The 17,771-nt window shown below is 30.6% G+C and overlaps 6 protein-coding genes across 6 annotated transcripts; 3 read left to right on the top strand and 3 right to left on the bottom strand.

The window, feature by feature from the left end:
• Nucleotides 1-331: 331 nt before the first annotated feature.
• PPL_02611 (FNIP repeat-containing protein) lies at nt 332-2,112 on the top strand (the record flags this gene model as incomplete). The annotated part of the gene is made up of 2 exons (XM_020573591.1): nt 332-738; nt 783-2,112. The coding sequence occupies 2 exons, from the start codon at nt 332-334 to the stop codon at nt 2,110-2,112; spliced, it is 1,737 nt and encodes a 578-aa protein (XP_020435663.1).
• Nucleotides 2,113-2,168: 56 nt separating this feature from the next.
• On the bottom strand, nt 2,169-7,110 carry PPL_02610 (uncharacterized protein; the record flags this gene model as incomplete). Its single annotated transcript, XM_020573590.1, has 6 exons — nt 2,169-3,520; nt 3,614-3,769; nt 4,282-5,478; nt 5,566-5,952; nt 6,512-6,808; nt 6,960-7,110. The coding sequence occupies 6 exons, from the start codon at nt 7,108-7,110 to the stop codon at nt 2,169-2,171; spliced, it is 3,540 nt and encodes a 1,179-aa protein (XP_020435662.1).
• A 735-nt stretch (nt 7,111-7,845) lies between these two features.
• Nucleotides 7,846-9,677, bottom strand: PPL_02609 (uncharacterized protein; the record flags this gene model as incomplete). Its single annotated transcript, XM_020573589.1, has 2 exons — nt 7,846-9,227; nt 9,305-9,677. 2 exons carry the CDS (start codon nt 9,675-9,677, stop codon nt 7,846-7,848), a joined length of 1,755 nt encoding a protein of 584 aa, XP_020435661.1.
• A 947-nt stretch (nt 9,678-10,624) lies between these two features.
• On the top strand, nt 10,625-11,259 carry PPL_02608 (uncharacterized protein; the record flags this gene model as incomplete). The annotated part of the gene is made up of 2 exons (XM_020573588.1): nt 10,625-10,817; nt 10,928-11,259. 2 exons carry the CDS (start codon nt 10,625-10,627, stop codon nt 11,257-11,259), a joined length of 525 nt encoding a protein of 174 aa, XP_020435660.1.
• Nucleotides 11,260-12,092: 833 nt separating this feature from the next.
• On the bottom strand, nt 12,093-13,088 carry PPL_02607 (uncharacterized protein; the record flags this gene model as incomplete). The annotated part of the gene is made up of 1 exon (XM_020573587.1): nt 12,093-13,088. The coding sequence occupies one exon, from the start codon at nt 13,086-13,088 to the stop codon at nt 12,093-12,095; it is 996 nt and encodes a 331-aa protein (XP_020435659.1).
• A 448-nt stretch (nt 13,089-13,536) lies between these two features.
• On the top strand, nt 13,537-17,642 carry PPL_02606 (uncharacterized protein; the record flags this gene model as incomplete). Its single annotated transcript, XM_020573586.1, has 6 exons — nt 13,537-13,635; nt 13,923-14,342; nt 14,441-14,805; nt 15,434-15,663; nt 15,734-17,397; nt 17,487-17,642. The coding sequence occupies 6 exons, from the start codon at nt 13,537-13,539 to the stop codon at nt 17,640-17,642; spliced, it is 2,934 nt and encodes a 977-aa protein (XP_020435658.1).
• Nucleotides 17,643-17,771: the final 129 nt, after the last annotated feature.

Below are 17,771 nucleotides of genomic sequence, written 5' to 3'. Positions count from 1 at the left end.
TTTTTAATTCACTTTGAAGATATCAGACAAAAAAAAATAAAAAATACTTGGTAATCTTTATTCTTTATTTGAATGTTGTTTAATTGATTGTTTAGTTAAATAAATAATTCAAGAAAAAAAAAAAAACAACATTATAAAAAACTTTTAAACCCTTTATTTTTAGTATTTTCTTTTGTTTTTATTTTGTAAACTATGTAGATTTCTTATTAGCGAAATTTTTGAAATCGAACTCAAGAAAAATGATTCTATTTTTAATAATAGAATCAAGAAAGAATATTCTTAGTCAAGTTCTTCGACCAAAGTACCAAAGAATACATTCATTCATTCAAAGATGTCACAAGACAATAAAGATAATGAAAATAGAATAAATAAAATAGTTCAACTACCATTTATATTGTTAGGTTCAATTGTTAATAACATAAATGATAACATAGACAAAATTTGTTTTAGTTTGGTTTGTAAGAGATGGTATGACAACAGATCTCAATTTTTGTTGTTTAATACCAAAACCTTACGATTCAGAGCTAAATTAACCGATGGTAATGAAGTTATTTCTGATGATGAGAATAGTGGTTCAAATCAGTCAGCATCATTCAACTCGATCTATCATAAATCATTAAAGATAAAGAGTGATGCAAAATTGAAAATATCATCAAATATCGGAGAAGGTAATTCATTCAACGCGGTCACCATTTGTCCAACGTCTTGTGAATATGATTTTTTCATGACTGTCGGTAAGTTTATTTGTTTACTTAATATGCATATTTAATTATTAACTAAAGAATACACATAGCATCGATTGTAAAATTCCAATCATTTCTACCAAATATAACATATGTTAATATGTGTGAGGTTTATATGCCAAATAACATGAATGTTAATAAACATCTCTATGAAGTGTTGTGGTCATCACCCAATGTAACAGAGTTTCATGGTTGTCAAACATTGAAGTTCAAACTACCTCCAACCATAAAGGTATTGTCATTCTCTGAATATTTCAAAGAAGAGTTTACCATTGGTTGTTTTCCACCTGGTATTGAAGAGATTATACTGAGTTATCAATGTAAAATCATCAAACCTGGCATTCTCCCAGAGGGTTTGAAACGTTTGGATTTCGGAAGATCCTATCAACATCCAATTGGCGTCGGTGTTATTCCAAGCAGTGTGACACACCTCACAAACTTTCGTTTCTCTGACATCGATGACAATGTAGAGGATCGACTGCCATCCAATCTGGAGTCTCTTCACATTCATTCAAGTTCTTTAAAGATATACTTATCTGGTTATCGATTCGGCATCGTTTCAGCATTGTGGAATCAACAGTTCTTAAAGTCATTAACAAAGCTGACAACTCTGTCAACCTTAGACCCTGAGTCATATCCTCGAAGCGCACAGAAAATATTTGATTTGTCTGAACTCCCACCAAGCATTACCTATCTATCGATAAACTCAAACTTTAAAATAGTATCAGCCATGCCATCATCAATCAAATATTTACATCTTTATCAATCGAAATTTAATAATGAAATGTTTCCAGACACCACACAATACCATCTCGAGGAATTGAAGTCTGGATCCGTACCAATGAACAAACCTAATGTCAAGGTCAACAGATTTGTTAAATTGTACGATGAGGTAGAGAAATATCCTTCAAAAACAACACTACCCACTCTCCAAACAGTGGAAGATGCTATCAAATCACAAACATTGGCACATACACAATATCTTAATGTCGCAATTAGTGATTTCGTTGGCCAAGCTACCATTCCAAGAGCTATCGATATACTTGATTTCAGCGGTTCAGTACGTAACGTGGATTCTATCGATCTGGTTCCAAGAACAGTTAGAACATTGATCATTAACTATAGACTTGTGAATCCAACACACATTCCTCCAAACATTACCAACATTATCATTCAAGATAATGAGAAATCTTGTCATATTAGAAGACTTGATACCAACTATTTTTTAATGTTTGGTTGGACAAATTTTATATCATTAATGAAAGAAGATACTCGCCATAACATAATAATATTTCACCAAGATAAATTCAATGAAGTTCTCAGCAAATCAAGATCTTCAAAGTTATTATTAAATTTTTCAAAAGAATAAATAAATATAAAGAAAATAGATGAAATCTAAATAAAATATTTTATTAATATATGTATTTATTCAATAAATAATTGAGATTTTCTAAAATAATGATTAAAATTTGATTTGTGAATGATTTTTGTAATTCTTTTGTCATGATAATTATCTTTGTTTGGCCAACCAAATAATAGATAATAATTTGAATCTAACTTTCTGACTTGACATTTATCTTTACCAAAACTCAAATATTTAAATGTGATATTGGTGATAGTTGGTGGAATGTAGAGTGGATATTCGAATGAACATTCAATGATTAATGTTCGAACAAAATCTGGAATCCCATATACTGGTAACTTTGTTCCAGTCACTGCTATTTGTACAATTTCAAGAGTTTCAACTGATGTTGGAATTGTTACTCGGTTTTTAAAAAGTTCCTCCAAACTGATTTGAAGATATTTGATTCCATATGGAAGTGTTTGTAAATTCAATGAACATTTGAAAATACTCTGTTCGGTTCCTTCTTTCGTTACTTTAACCTCCAAACGATCGTTATTTAGAAATGCTAGATCTGAAAATAATGATTCGTTTGCATGGATGAATTTGTCAATCTTGAGATTTGGTAAAACTGATTCTGGTAAACTGATGGCTTTTAACTCTATCAAGTGATATTGTATTGTCTCTGGAAACATCTCTTTGAAATCATATAATTGTACACCGATGTCAATTTGAAAAGTATAGAGGTAAAGGTATTTGATAGTTGGCGACAATGCCAATTTCAAATGATATCTAGATTTAAATGATAGACTTGTCAATGTTGGTGGAAGATCTGACAGGTTTAAAACATCCACATTCTGGTCAGGATCTTGATTCTCTAAACTTAGTGTTGTTAAGTTTGGCAGTGATTTGATCAATGGAACCCATGTTGAAGGTACGAATTCAAGAGTTTGGAGTGTCTGTGGTAAATAACTTTCACTTATGTGTGGAGGTGGATCACAATTGATTTGTAGAAACTCTAGATTCGGTGGAAGTACTCCGGTTTTGGCGAGTTGATTCGGTTTGGCTAATATTAAAGTTAACTTCTTGAGTGATGAAGGTAGAACACCTGGTTCAATTGGTTGATCTTGTTTAAAACCAATGTGGAGGCTTTTCAGACCATCTGGTAGAATACCTTTAGTGAGATGATATTCTAAAGGTATTCTCATTTTGAGGTCCTCTAAACCAGATGGAAAGTAATTTTTAGTCAAATTCTCACTGGTAGTGCAACCAATATTTAGAAACTTGGTGGTTGGTGGTAGTTTCAATTTGAAATTGTTAGGACCTAATATCTTTGTGATGTTCGACGACAACAATGCATCATCACGAAGATCGATACGTGTAGATAAAAAAACAAAACTAACATTCGAAGGTATGCTGTACCGAGATAATGAATCTATGTAATTTAAAATTAATGATGATTATTAGAATCACTCTATTTTTCTTATTGAATATGAATTCATTTCATTTCTATTTAGTTACTACTTACAATGATCGTACACAAAGTCGTAATAATCTGTAAAATATTGAGTTTTATTATCAATAATAATCATTGTAGCATTATCTTTAAACTCTAATGAATTCAAATATATCGACTGATAGGAACCTAATACATTTGATTTGTATTGAGATTGATTTTCGTTATCTAGTAATGTTGGTATTGTTTTTTAAAGTGTTGGCATTGAACAATAGATATTTATCTCTGTTATCAAACCATCTCTTACAAACTAAACTAAAGCAAACTCTATCTATGTTATCATTTATACTATTAACAATTAATCTTAATAATACAAAAGGTAAGTTTACAAGATTACTATTATTGTTTGGTTGTAGTGACATATATAAATGTAAAGATTTAAGTGGTTATTTTTTTTTTTGTATCTTTGTAGCCTTGACAATATATGACTGGTGTGAAAAGAAATGATCAAACAAAAAATTTCTTTTTTTTTATTATCAAAATTCTGATATTTGTTAAATTTTTTTATAAAATTAAATAATTATTAAAAGTATTTATTCAAATAAATAATTGAGATTCTCTAAAATAATGATTAAAATTTGATTTGTGAATGATTTTTGTAATTCTTTTATCTTGATAATTATCTTGATGCAACCAACCAAAAAAAAGAAAATAATTTGAATCTATCTTTCGGATATTACATTTATCTTTTCCAACACTCAAATATTTAAATGTGATATTGGTGAGAGTTGGTGGAATGTAAAGTGGATATTCGAATGAAAAGTCAATGATTAATGTTCGAACAAAATCTGGAATCACATAGATTGCTAATTTTTTTAAAGTCTGAGTTGCTTGTACAATTTCAAGAGTTTCAACCGATGTTGGAATTGTAAGTGGATTTTGAACAAGTTCCTCCAAACTGATTTGAAGATATTTGGTTCCATATGGAAGTGTTGGCAAATTCATTGTAGATTTGATAATACTCTGTTCGATTCTTTGTATTACTTTAACCTCCATATGATCCACATTTAATAATGGTAGATCTGAAAATAATGATTCGTTTGCATGGATGAATTTGTCAATCTTGAGATTTGGTAAAACTGATTCGGGCAAGCTGAAGGCTGTTAACTCTATCAAGTGATATTGTATTGTCTCTGGAAATATCTCTTTGAAATCATATAATTGTACACCATTGTTGTTATGAATACGATGGAGATAGAGGTATTTGATTGTTGGCGACAATGCTGATGTCAAATGATATTCAGAGTTAAATGATAGACTTGTCAATGTTGGTGGAAGATCTGACAAGTTTAAAACATTCTCTTTAATAGGATCTGGATTCTCCAAAACAAGAGTTGTTAAATTTGGCAGTGATTTGATCAATGGAATCCAGCTTGAAGGTATAGATTCAAGAGTTTGAAGAGTCTGTGGTAAATAACTTTCACTTATGTTTGGAGGTTTATTACCATTGATTCGTAGATACTCTAGATTCGGTGGAAGTACTCCCATTTTGATGAGTTGATTGGGTTTGGCATTGATTAAAGTTAACTTCAAGAGAGATGAAGGTAGAACACCTGGTTCTATTGGTTGATCTTGTTCAAGTTCAAAATGAATGCTCTTTAAACCATCTGGTAGCATACCTTTAGTAATCTGGTTCCTTAAAAACTTCAAATTGAGTTGCTCTAAACCAGAAGGAAAACAATCTTTGGTCAAAATCTCACGGATAGTACTACCTACATGTAAAATCTTGGTGGTTGGTGGCAGTTTTAGTTTGAAACTCTTGTAACCTATTATATTTGTGATGTTCGACGACAACAATGCATCATCACGAAGATCGACACGCGTAGATATAAAAAGAGATCTAACATTTGAAGGAATACCGTACTGAGATAATATATCTATGTAATTTAATTGATAATTATAATTAGAATTTCTATTTTTCATTGAATATGAATTCATTTCATTTCTATTTTATTACAACTTACAATGATCGTACACAAAGTCGTAATAATCTGTAAAAAATTGAGTATGATTATCTAAAATGATCATTGTAGCATTATCTTTAAACTCTAATGAATTCGAATATATCGACTGATAGGAACCTAATACATTTGATTTGGTATTACATTCACTATCGTCTCGTAATGTTGGTATTGTTTTTAAAGTGTTGGCATTGAACAATAGATATTTATCTCTGTTATCAAACCATCTCTTACAAACTAAACTAAAGCAAACTCTATCTATGTTATCATTTATTCTATTAACAATTGCTCTTAATATTAGAAAAGGTAAATCTTCAAATATATTGTGTTGTTGTGACATAAGGCGTGATTCGGAATAAATAAGATTTAACTGATTTTTTTTTTGGTGTTCTTAAATAAAAATCCTTTTTTATTGTTTTTTTGTTTTTAAAAAAATAATGAATATATATGTTTCTAAAAAATTACCAGTATATATGATTAATCGTTAACTTTTCATTCAAAACTTTACATTCCACCTATTCTCACCAATATCATATTTAAAGATATGAAAACCAATAAAGGCAAATATCATATCAGAAAGATAGATTCAAATTATTATCTTTTTTTTGGTTGGAGGTATAGAGATAATTATCAAGATAAAAGAATTACAAAAATCATTCATAAATCAAATTTTAATCATTATTTTAGAGAATTTCAATTATTTATTGAATAAGTTCAATTCCAAAAATAAAAAATTAATAAGACAGATAACATTTACATTTTATTTACATTAAGCCAGTAGCTTAGTAATATTGATTTTCTATTTCTTTTAAAAATAATTTTGAAAATCTGGAACAGCCTAGGAAAATATTGAAGCTTTCTTTGTTAAAAATAATTATAATATGATTTGTGTTCTCATAGTTTTTCTTGATATAATCCGTCCAACCAAACATTAGAAAATAGCTATTACTAAGTCTTCTTATATGACAAGATTTGTTATATTCTTGAATGATAATGTTAGTAATGTTTGGAGGAATGAATGTTGGATATCCAAGCCTGTAGTCGATGATCAATGTTTTGGCTGTTCTAGGAGCCAGATCGAAATCAGCAAAGATACTGCCCGAAATTGATATGATATCCAATATATCATTTGTTCTTGGGATGACCAATTGTTTAATATAATCATCCAATCTGGTTTTATAATGTAATATGTACCATTGTTTGAGTTTTGAGAGATGCTTTGATTGTATGAAGCGTAGGCAATGCACTATTTATTGGAACTGTTTCTATATCGGTCTCTTTGATTTTAATAAATTTGTTGATCTTTAAATTTGGTTTATTCATTGGTATGGAAACTGAAGTCAGCTTTCAAGGTAATATTGTACTATTTGGAAACATTTCATTCTAATCATAGAGACTATAGTTGGATTGATAGAGATGTAAATATTTGATGGAAGTTGGCATTGCTGATATCATTCTGTAGGTTGATTTGAGTGATAGATAGGTTATACTTGGTGGGAGTTCAGAGAAATCAATATGATTCTGTGGATTCCTACGGTTCGATTCCATGTTGAATACTGTCAGTGTTGTTAAATTCGGTAGTGACTTTGAAAACTGTTGACTCCACGATGCTGGAACGAAACTCAGTGTTTTAAGGGTCGCTGGTAAATAACCATCTATGAGCTTGCCTTCTTCACGTGAATGAATATAAAGCGATTCCAGGCTGTGTAGCAGTCGATCCACAACTAGACCATGCAGATCAGTCAATCGATAGGTCGATAGGTGTGTCACACTGTTCGGAATAACACCGATGCCAATTGGATGTTGATAGGATCTGCCGAAATCCATACTCTTCAGACCCTCTGGGAGAATGTCCGGTCCAATATACTGGTTATATAGTACATTAAGTCGAATTTCCTCGATGCCAGATGGAAAACAATCTTTTTCAAACTGTTCTTTGAAATTATCAGCGAAGGACAATATTTTGATGGTTGGAGGTAGTTTGAACTTTAATGTTTGACAACCATGAAACTCTGTTACATTGGGTGATGACCATAAAACCTCATGAAGATGTTTGTTGTTAATTGGAAAATCGGTACTAACATCACACACACTTATATATGATTTATTATAAATAATTCCAAAATTTGTTTTTTTTTACTTTTATGTGGTTTGAGTTTTATCAATTTAGTGCACCCCCAATCAAATTCTCGTCGTTCTTAGAGAATTATATCTTTTTAGAATTTAAAGAAAATATAGTTTATTTTTTAATGGAAGTATATATCTTTGTTTCTTTTTTTAATCTTATGATTGAATAGATAAACTACAGAATGATAGAAGTGAATTGAATTGTGAGATATGAAACATCTTTGTTATGAATTTCAATTTACTATTAGGGATTTGAGCTTTCTTTTCATTGGCATTCCATCCAAATGCAATAAAATGGAATGAATCAAGACGTCTAATATGAAATGTACATCTATTTTGATTATCTCTAAATATGATGTTTTCGAGGGTTGATGGAATTACAAGTGGATATTGAAAATTAGAGTCGATAATCAATGTTCTTGTTGAAAGAGGAATTACATCGAATGGTGTTGCTAATAAATCAAATTTTTCAGTTGTCTTTTCGATTTCCAGTGTTTCAATGGTGTTGGCATTGATATTGCGTTTGATGAGATCACTCAATCTTACTTTTAAACACTTGATGGAATATGGAATGATCTCGAAATTTAGTGAAGATTCGGCTGTAATGTCTCTTGAAAATAAACTACCTTCACTCTCTGGCTCTAGATTATATGTTATTTGAATATATTTATCAATCTTTAGATTGGTTTTATCGGTTGGCAAGTAAGATGATTCGAATTCTTTGAAATGATATTGAATTGACTCTGGAAGTATCTCATTGAAATCGATTAAACCATTGATTGTGGATTGATAAAGATATAGATATTTGATTGACTGTGGCATTGCTGATTTCAATCGATAGGTTGAGTTCAATGATAAGAAAGTTAAGGTAATTGGGAGTAGCGAGAGGTCAATAGTGAAAGTAAACGGTGATCTAATCAAGGAATGGGTGTCAAAGAAGCTTAAACTGGTTAAGTTCGGTAGATGATTGAACAATGAAATCCATTTACCAGGTATGAAACTCAGTGTGTGGAGTGAGGTTGGTAGTACTCCAACTCCAGCTTTCACTATTACACCCGATGCTCTGAGAACTTTGAGATTCGGTGGTAATACTCCAGCCTGTTTGAGAAAGGACATTCCTTGACTTCTACCGATTCTCAAGGTATGTAGAGATGATGGAAGTACACCTGGCTCGATTTTCTGTTGGAAATCCGATCCAAATTCAATGGTTTCCAAACCCTCTGGTAAAACACCGTGTTCAATGGTACGGTTGAAACATCTACTGAGGGTTATACATTCGATACCCAAAGGAAAACAACCTGGAGTCAGTTCTTCATTGAATCTTGGGGAGAATGAGATTTTCTTAATGGTCGGTGGTAGTTTATATTTCAAGGTTCGGCAGTGTATCAATTCCGTTACATTTGAGATAGGTGACCACAACATTTTATTTAAATGTTCATTAAAGGAAATATTAGAAACAGATAGATCGATAAATCTCTCTAAATTTAAATCAACCGATGTTACATTCGTTGGAAAACATTCAAGTTTATATATCATTACTAAATTTAAGAATATTTTAAAGTAAATAGATTAATATAAATGTTATTTTAAAATAAATTGATATATTAAAACTTACACTGGTCCAAATAATAATAATAATAATCATATGATTCAAATATATGGGAACCAATAACTACTGAAGCTTTATAGTTGATCAATGATCTTAAATAGATTGAATGATATGAATTTAAAGTAGAGTTTATGTTATTATTATGTTCATTTACGTAATTATCTAATGGCTTTGATGATCTGATTGGTAAAGTGTTGTGATTGAACAATAGATATTTATCTTTGTTATCAAACCATCTTTTACAAACTAAACTAAAACAAACTCTGTCTATGTTATCATCTATACTTTTACAGATCAAATTTAATATTAAAAAAGGTAATTTAACAAATATATTATTACTATTCTGATTGTTGTTGTTGTCGTCACGTGTGTGATTCATTACTTATGAGTATCTGTTCTCTACTTTTAAGTGTTTACTTTTTTTTTTTTTTTCACTGTTTTTAATCAAAGAATTCCTTACATTATTGGTGGTGTTCAAGATAAGAAAAAAAAATAATAAAAACATAAGAAATCACTAAGTTAACAATTCTTTTGAATTCGAGCTAAAGTGTTTTTCTGGTACATAGTGAATCAAGTTGGACCAGAATCGATCATGATTATACTCTAACACTGTGAAGTAATATTTTTTTGTATTTCTTTGCAGTTACGTGCGACTTCACATTTTTTTTTGATTTCGATACCAAATAACTAAGACCTGGGAAAAAAAACTGATCAAAAAAAGAAAAAATATCCAAAAAAATTTCAAAAGAATCTTTTTGTAAAAAGTTATTTGATTTTTTTCATCAGATTAACAAACACTAACTAGTTGTTTGTTTGAATGATAAACTTGCAGATGTGGCTGATTGTTTATTCTTTGATAATCAAGGTCAAAGTTAAAGTTTGAAATAAAGAGTGACTCTGGTTTCTATCTTTTTAACGAGTATAAAAGAAACATATGTGTGAACAGTGTTGTTTTTCGACATGAATGCTTACAACAATTAATTCACCATCTGACTTGCTTTTAAATTATTTTTTTGTTAATTTTTTGTATTTTTTTTTGATTTATTTTATTCAATTTCACCATTGCAAGTGCATTTTTTATAGGTTATGATATTTTTACTTTATAAAACAACTACACACACATAAAGTATAATAAGAGAACAACAACAACAATAAAATAATAATTTATTTATATATGTGGCAACAACACACATGCTATTTAACTTGTTTAATAGTTTTTAAAAATTAGGAGATAGATAGATATTTAGATAAATAAGGCTAAAACTGGTCATTGGTTTCTTTTTTTTAATTTTATTTTGTTGTTTTTTTTATTAGATAGTAACATCAATGTCTCAGTATGGAAGTTCTTCAAATTTAAATGATACAGGTTATTCAGGTGTTGGTGGTGGTGGTGGTGGTGAAGATGATGATATAATAATTGAAAATGACAATATTAGTAGTATAAAGAGTGGAAGCTCAACACCAAACAACAACAATAGCAACACTAGATATAATAGTAATAGTAATATTAATAGTAATAGTAATAGAGGAAGCAGAAGTGGTTCAACTACTACTAATACTACTACAACAACAATACAACATCATCAAAATACAAAAGATTACAGATTACCGTGGAAAAAGAAAATAGAGATGGAACAATTCTGGCGAAAGATTGGCTTGCTGTTTCAGGTTTGTGGTGTTCTGGCTGTGGTGTTTACAGTGTTTCTCGGGATGATGTTGGATTCCATTATCGATTGGAGTTGGTGGCTTGTGTTCTCGCCGATCTTTGTCATTCTACTGATAGGATTCTCTATTACATCGTCGCGTGCTCTCGCTACGATCGTCTCGTGGATCATCAGACTCACCTGGGTGGTATGGGTGATTGGCGCCACCGTTTTTGTCTTTATGATGATCGTTCATCTGCAGTACGCACCGAGCGTTCTGACGCCGCTCATCATCATCTCGCCGATCATCGTGATTAGCGGCGCCACTATGTTGTCGGGTCTCTACTCGTTCCTGTTTGGACTGTGCATGTCGGACGGCGCCACCGAGAAGCCGGGCCGCAAACAAAAGTACATCGTCGGTGGACTGCCGATGTTTTTCGCTGGCATGACACTGACACCGTCCGTGGTGATGATAGCACTGAAATATGCGAACCACTCGAAAGATCTAAGTTGGGCGATCTGTTTCATTCCACTGTTCACCGGTGATGCTATCATTGCTTGTTTTTCATTCTTCCTGCTGCTCTTCAGTGTGGGAGCACGTGACAACTCCAATTTCTCATTGCTACAGTTGGTATCGTTTGAGTTCATCATTATGTGCTCACTGGTATTCAAGATACTCTTTACACTGAAACTCGACTCTGACTTTTCATTTCCCTACATAGCGATACTCATACCGGTGATTGTTGGTGAGCTCTTCCTTGTGATGTGTGGACTCAACCTCCTAATTAAACCACCAAAATCTCAAGATTTAGATATTCAATCAGAATCTCAACTTGACGAATCAAAACCATTAATTTAATAATAACTTTATAACTATAATAATAATAATAATATCAAACAAACTCCACTCCAATACCAACTCGTTTCGAACAGCAAACATATAAAATAATATATAGTATATATAGTGTAAATATATAATTAGATAATGTAATTATTTTTAGCTAAAATAAGTAATTTAGTTAGGAAAATATTAGATTTTCTCAACTTATATATATATATTTAAAATACAATAAAATTCCCCAAATTCCCCTTTAATTTTAAATTTACTTAAAAAGAAACAAACAAGTCTTTGAGATTTTATTTTTATTTAATTATAGTGTAATAAAACAAGAGCCACAATTTGACCTTTCACTTTCATCATCTTGAAAGAATGGAGTCCAGTTATTGTCTTCAATGGAATATTTATAATTTTTAAACTTTCTTCCACCCATCAAATATATATTTCCTCTTAAACTGTTATTATTATTTACATTGTTTGAAATTGGACAATAAATTAATGATAATTTATCATTTGCATTATTATTATTATTATTGATATTGATATTATTGGTAGAGTTATTATTACTAATTATTTCAATTTGATTCTCTTTTAATGGTTGTATTTCTTTTGTTTTCAAATTGAATCTTTTGAATTGTCCACATTTCGAATACATATAGATGTTACCATTGTCATCGATACACGCGCCAATCAATCTTTCAAAGAGATCTTCCGATTGGTATTCTATCGTTGATTTCGTGAGAATATCGATTACGTAGAGAATAGATTCATTCACGGGCAGCGAGTGAATGGCTCCGTCGTAGTGGAACGAGAAGTAATCGGTATCGACACAGCCTTTGATGTCAAAGAATTTCTCGAATTTCGCAGTGCTCAGTTGGAATCGATCGATTCGATGATGATACGATGAATTGGCAATACTCGCGCCACACACCAAATAGATGTAGTCGTCGCCATCATAACAAACCGATATGGCACGACCACCAGCAATATTATTATTGATATCACCAACTATAACTTTACATTCAAAAATATCATTATTATTAATGCTGCTGTTATTGTTTTTCTTCTCTATTGATATTTTAAAATATTTATTTTCATATTCCTCTTTTTGACTACCAAATATAAAAATTTGTTGTCCTACTTTTACTGTGGAGTTGAAAGAGTAACTAAGTGATTGACAATCGATAGATGTTAGTTTCTTGGTTGAAACTGCACTATGATCATTATTATTATTTGGTGGTGGTTCATTTGTGAAATCTAACAATGTTATTTCACTTTGGTTATTTAATAAAAATAATATTTTAGACATAATTAATTATAATTGGGAGATTGTTAACTACTTTTCTTTCAAAAGATATAAATAAAATATAATGATAACATATCATATGATTATTTTTGATTTTTGATCAAACACACATTTATTTATATTTTCAAAAAAAAAAAAACAAAAAACAAATAAAACTTTAATCAATTACTTTTAGATAAGATAAATGCGACTTTAAAATAACAAATATTTAATATTTTTGAAAACTTACAAAATATAAGTTATAATTTATATATTTAGATATACAGTGATTGTTGTTTCTTTCTTATTACTTATAAACAAAAAACAAAATAGATAGTGATAAAAAAATAAAAAAATAAAAAAAAATTAAATTAAATTTTTTAAAAAAAGGGTTTAAAAATATGATCATGAGAAAACCTAATTAAGTTTAAAAATTAAACATATTATAATATTTTATAAAGAACAGACAAGAATGCTACTATTAGAGAAACTATTGTTTGATTGTGGTGTAAACAATCAGCAAATACTTGATTCATACAATATTTTAAAATCAAATCAAACAGTTGAAAATGTAATCTAATATTAAATCATAAACGATGATAATAATGATGTTGATGATGATGATGTTAGACAGACAGACATATATAGATAGATAGATTAGATAGATTAGATAGAAAATGACAAATATAAAAATAAAATAAAAATAAAATAAAAATAAAATAAAATAAAATTGTTCTAATTAGTTACTTTATTATTATCATTATTATAATTATAATTATTTTTATTTTAAATCTCTTTCTCTCTCTCTCTCTCTCTCTATCAACTTTATATTATACTATAATTATTAAAAAAAAATAGGAATATCAATTTTGGAAGTCATTAATTGATATACTGCCTTCGGTAATCTATCATTTAAATTCACTAGATGAATCGATTGACACTGAGATCTGTGTCGATATCAACTACATCGATAGAACTCAACTCTACAAACACTTCCTATCGTTGCTGATCGATAGAATCACCAATGACATGAACAGTCCAACCGCTTTTCAAGATCAAAACACCCAGAGAAACAACTTGCTATTCATTCAATACATCATCGACAAACTTTATATCCTACCAAGAGATACCAATCCTGCTGCTGCTGTTGTCAACACCAATGTTTATGTAAATCCAAATGCAAATACCTACCAAAACAACAACCCCTACACAAACAACAACAACAACAACAATCCAAACACCACTGAAGATATTCAACTATTAAGTGAATTAGATAATGTATGTTTACCTTTTAAAGCTAAAGTTACACCCCCATACACCTAAACAACAACAAACTAATTTTATCTATTTTTATTTTTTCCACTTTTTTTTAAAAGATATCTTATAAGTTCAATGATATTATGATATTGAATAGTTTAAATATGTTGTTTAAGAAGTATCAATATAGAAGAGGTGGTGGTGGTTATCATGCTAGACAACAAGAGGATGTGAAAGCACCGACAGAGATTAGCAAAGTAACAAGTGAATACATCCAGTTCATTATTAATTTGTTCAATCTAGAGTATCTCGACGATAAGTACATACCAATGATACTCAACAATGAGAATCTATTGAAGAAGCTCGATCTCTATCTCGCCTCGAAACCACACAAGATCATCTTGAACGAGTTAATCGACCTAAGAGAACTTCAAATGAAATCAAAGAATCAAATCACTCTTAGAAATTATAATTTTATAAATAAGTATGTTTGAATAACGACAACAACAACATCTTCACATTAATACATAAAACAACAAGTTACTAATTAACTTTTACTTTACTTTATTATTAGTCAATCATTATTGTTATCTATACATTCAATTTTAATATACTATATTAGAACTAATGTACTTGATGATATAAAGTTTGGAATTAGAAAGATCACCGATAGAAAGGTGACAACAGTGACATTCAACACCATCAGAGAACTAAGAAACTGGATCAAATCACTGAAATCTCTGTTGGCCTCCAATCAGTCTTACCAACTTTGGATTGCAAACAATCCAGACAACAAATTCATTTTCAATTCCTTGTTAGAAGATAATTAACTATAACATATTATTTAATTAACCAACCTAGAAATAGGAGGAATCAAACAAACATCTTAAAAAAAAAAACAAAAAAAATGTTTGAAGTTTGCTAAAATTCAATTTCCAATAAAAAATGATTTTTGAAAAAACAATCAAAACATAAACAAGATCTTGTTTACAAGAAAATTACTTTTTTAAATTATTTGATATAATAAAGATACAAATACAAATAATAACATAGTCTTTTGTTTATATTATTTAGTTAATTAAGATTTTTATTTTATTTTTATTATTTATTAGATCTAACAAAACACAACTATTTGTTCGAATATACAGATTGGTGGTGATGTCAGATTCAGACGACGGTGTAAATACAAAGAAATTTAAAAAGAATGTTGGAAAGGTGTCTAGTTCACCATCACCCATTTCCAATAGTGATGATGTGTTGAATCAGTATTTGAATATGGATTCAGTACCTTCAACTACTGCTCCATCTGATGTCGATGATAGCGGCAAGGTCGAAATTGATGGTAAATAATATTCAATTATTCACAAAAATGTTGATTATCTGGTAATAATACTAATTTAAATAAATAATAGGTTCTGATGTAGAGAATGAGAAAGAAAAAGAGAAGGAGAAGGAGAAGGAGAAGGAAAAAGAGAAAGAGAAGGAGAAAGAGAAGGTAACATCGCCAACTACCAAGAGAGCAAAGTCACCACCTAAAGCAGTACCAGAGAAACCTTCATCACCTTCAACTAAAAAAGCACAGGGAAGACCAAAGAAAGACAGTCAGGAGTCATCACCAAAAGATGAAGCAAAGAAACCTGCAAAGAAAGAAACAGAAAAGAAGAAAAAGAAAGATGAAGAAGAAGAGGAGAAAGATGAGGAAGAAGAAGAGGATGAGACAGAAAAGACAACAAAGAAAAAGAAAGTAACAGAGAAGAAGGATGGTAAGAAAGAGAAGGAACAGGAGAAGAAGGAAAAAGAAAAGGAAAAGGCTACGTCATCAAAGAAAAAGAAGAAAGATGAAGATGAGGAAATGGAAGAACAAGATGAGGAGGAAGAGAAACCAAAACCAAAGACAACAACCAAGAAGAAGGTAGCAGCGTCAAGATCAAAGAAATCAGAGAAAGAAGCAGACGATGATGAGGATTTCCAAGATGAAAAGGAGAGTGAGAAGCCAAAGGAAACAAAGAAGAAGACAACAACATCTCCAAAATCAAAAAAGTTGGAAAAAGAAAAAGAAAAAGAGGAAGAGGAAGAGAAGGAGGAAGAAGATACAAAGTCAAAACCAAAAGAAACAAAGAAGAAGACACCAGCTAAATCAAATAGTAAAGAGAAGGAAAAAGAAAAAGAGGAAGAAGAGGAAGAGGAGGAAGAAGATTCGAAATCAAAGAAAACTACAGCTAAAAAGGCAACAACAACAACAACTCCAAAGAAACAATCAACAAATGACAACACAACCGAAGAAAAAGAAACAAAGAAAACACCAAGTAAGAAGAGATCAGTTGAGAAGGATGAAGAAGATCCAGTTACAACAAAGAAACAAAAGTCACCAGATTCCAAATCAGTAGCAGCAGCATCATCAACATCCAAAAGTAAATCTTCACCAAAAGAGAAAGAGAAAGTAAAAGAAAAGGAGAAAGAGAAATCTGTAAAAGAAAAGAAAGAAACACCAAGCAAGAGTAAGAAAGAGAAGGAAAAGGAAACAAAATCAAAGTCACCAAAAGATAAGAAAGAAAAGACAAAGGCAACCAAATCGATCATTGGTGACGACGATGAAGATGAAGAGGACAAAATGGAAGTCGATGCCAACGATAAGATGGAATCCGAGGAGGACGATGATTTTAAAGAAGAGCGACTCGTTTGTATCTCCGCGGTGGACGACATCGACGAGAAGAAGGAGTTGGCAGAGTCGATTGCTCAACTCAAAGGATCGGATCTCACCGACAACGTCAATGAATTCACTCATCTCGTACTTGGCAACCAGAACCTGCGTACAATCAAGTTTTTCTATGCAATGGCATCGGGTCGTTGGATTCTCACACCTGCTTGGGTCACAGAATCACGCAAACAGGGCAAATGGCTAGATGAGTCACTCTATGAATCCACCAAATACACCGGCATCAAAGCTTCGCGTTTAGCACATGAAACAGGTGAGCTACTGCTCAAAGACAAATCGATTTTCATCAATAGCTTACGTGAGAAAGAAGTCATGCCAAAGAAAGATAAAATTAAAATCATTGTATCTCTAGGTGGAAAGGTAAATATAACCAATTAAAAACATATTTATTTTATTTATTATTATTATATTTCTAACATTTATTTTTATTATTATAAAATACTATATAGATTGCTAAAGATTATGAGAAATGTGATATTTGTTTATCAAACTCAAAGTATACTGCTGGTTCTAATGACCACCCCATTGTCACTGACAAATGGTTACACGACTCTATAGAACAATATAAATTACAACCTTTTAAAAACTATCATCCTTCAAACTAGAAAGTGAATGGATGGTATGATATCATTTATTATACAAATAAAATGAATTTAAATGCTTTAGTTAAAACTAGTGAATCTTTATTTTACAAAAATGGTATTAGCTTTATTATACCAATCATGAAAGTGTCA

The sequence above is a fragment of the Heterostelium album genome, assembly GCF_000004825.1.
Source record: "Heterostelium album PN500 unplaced genomic scaffold PPL_scaffold3, whole genome shotgun sequence".
Classification (NCBI taxonomy): Eukaryota; Evosea; class Eumycetozoa; order Acytosteliales; family Acytosteliaceae; genus Heterostelium; species Heterostelium album.
Note: the sequence above shows the minus strand (reverse complement) of the source record. Positions and strands in the feature narration are given on the sequence as shown.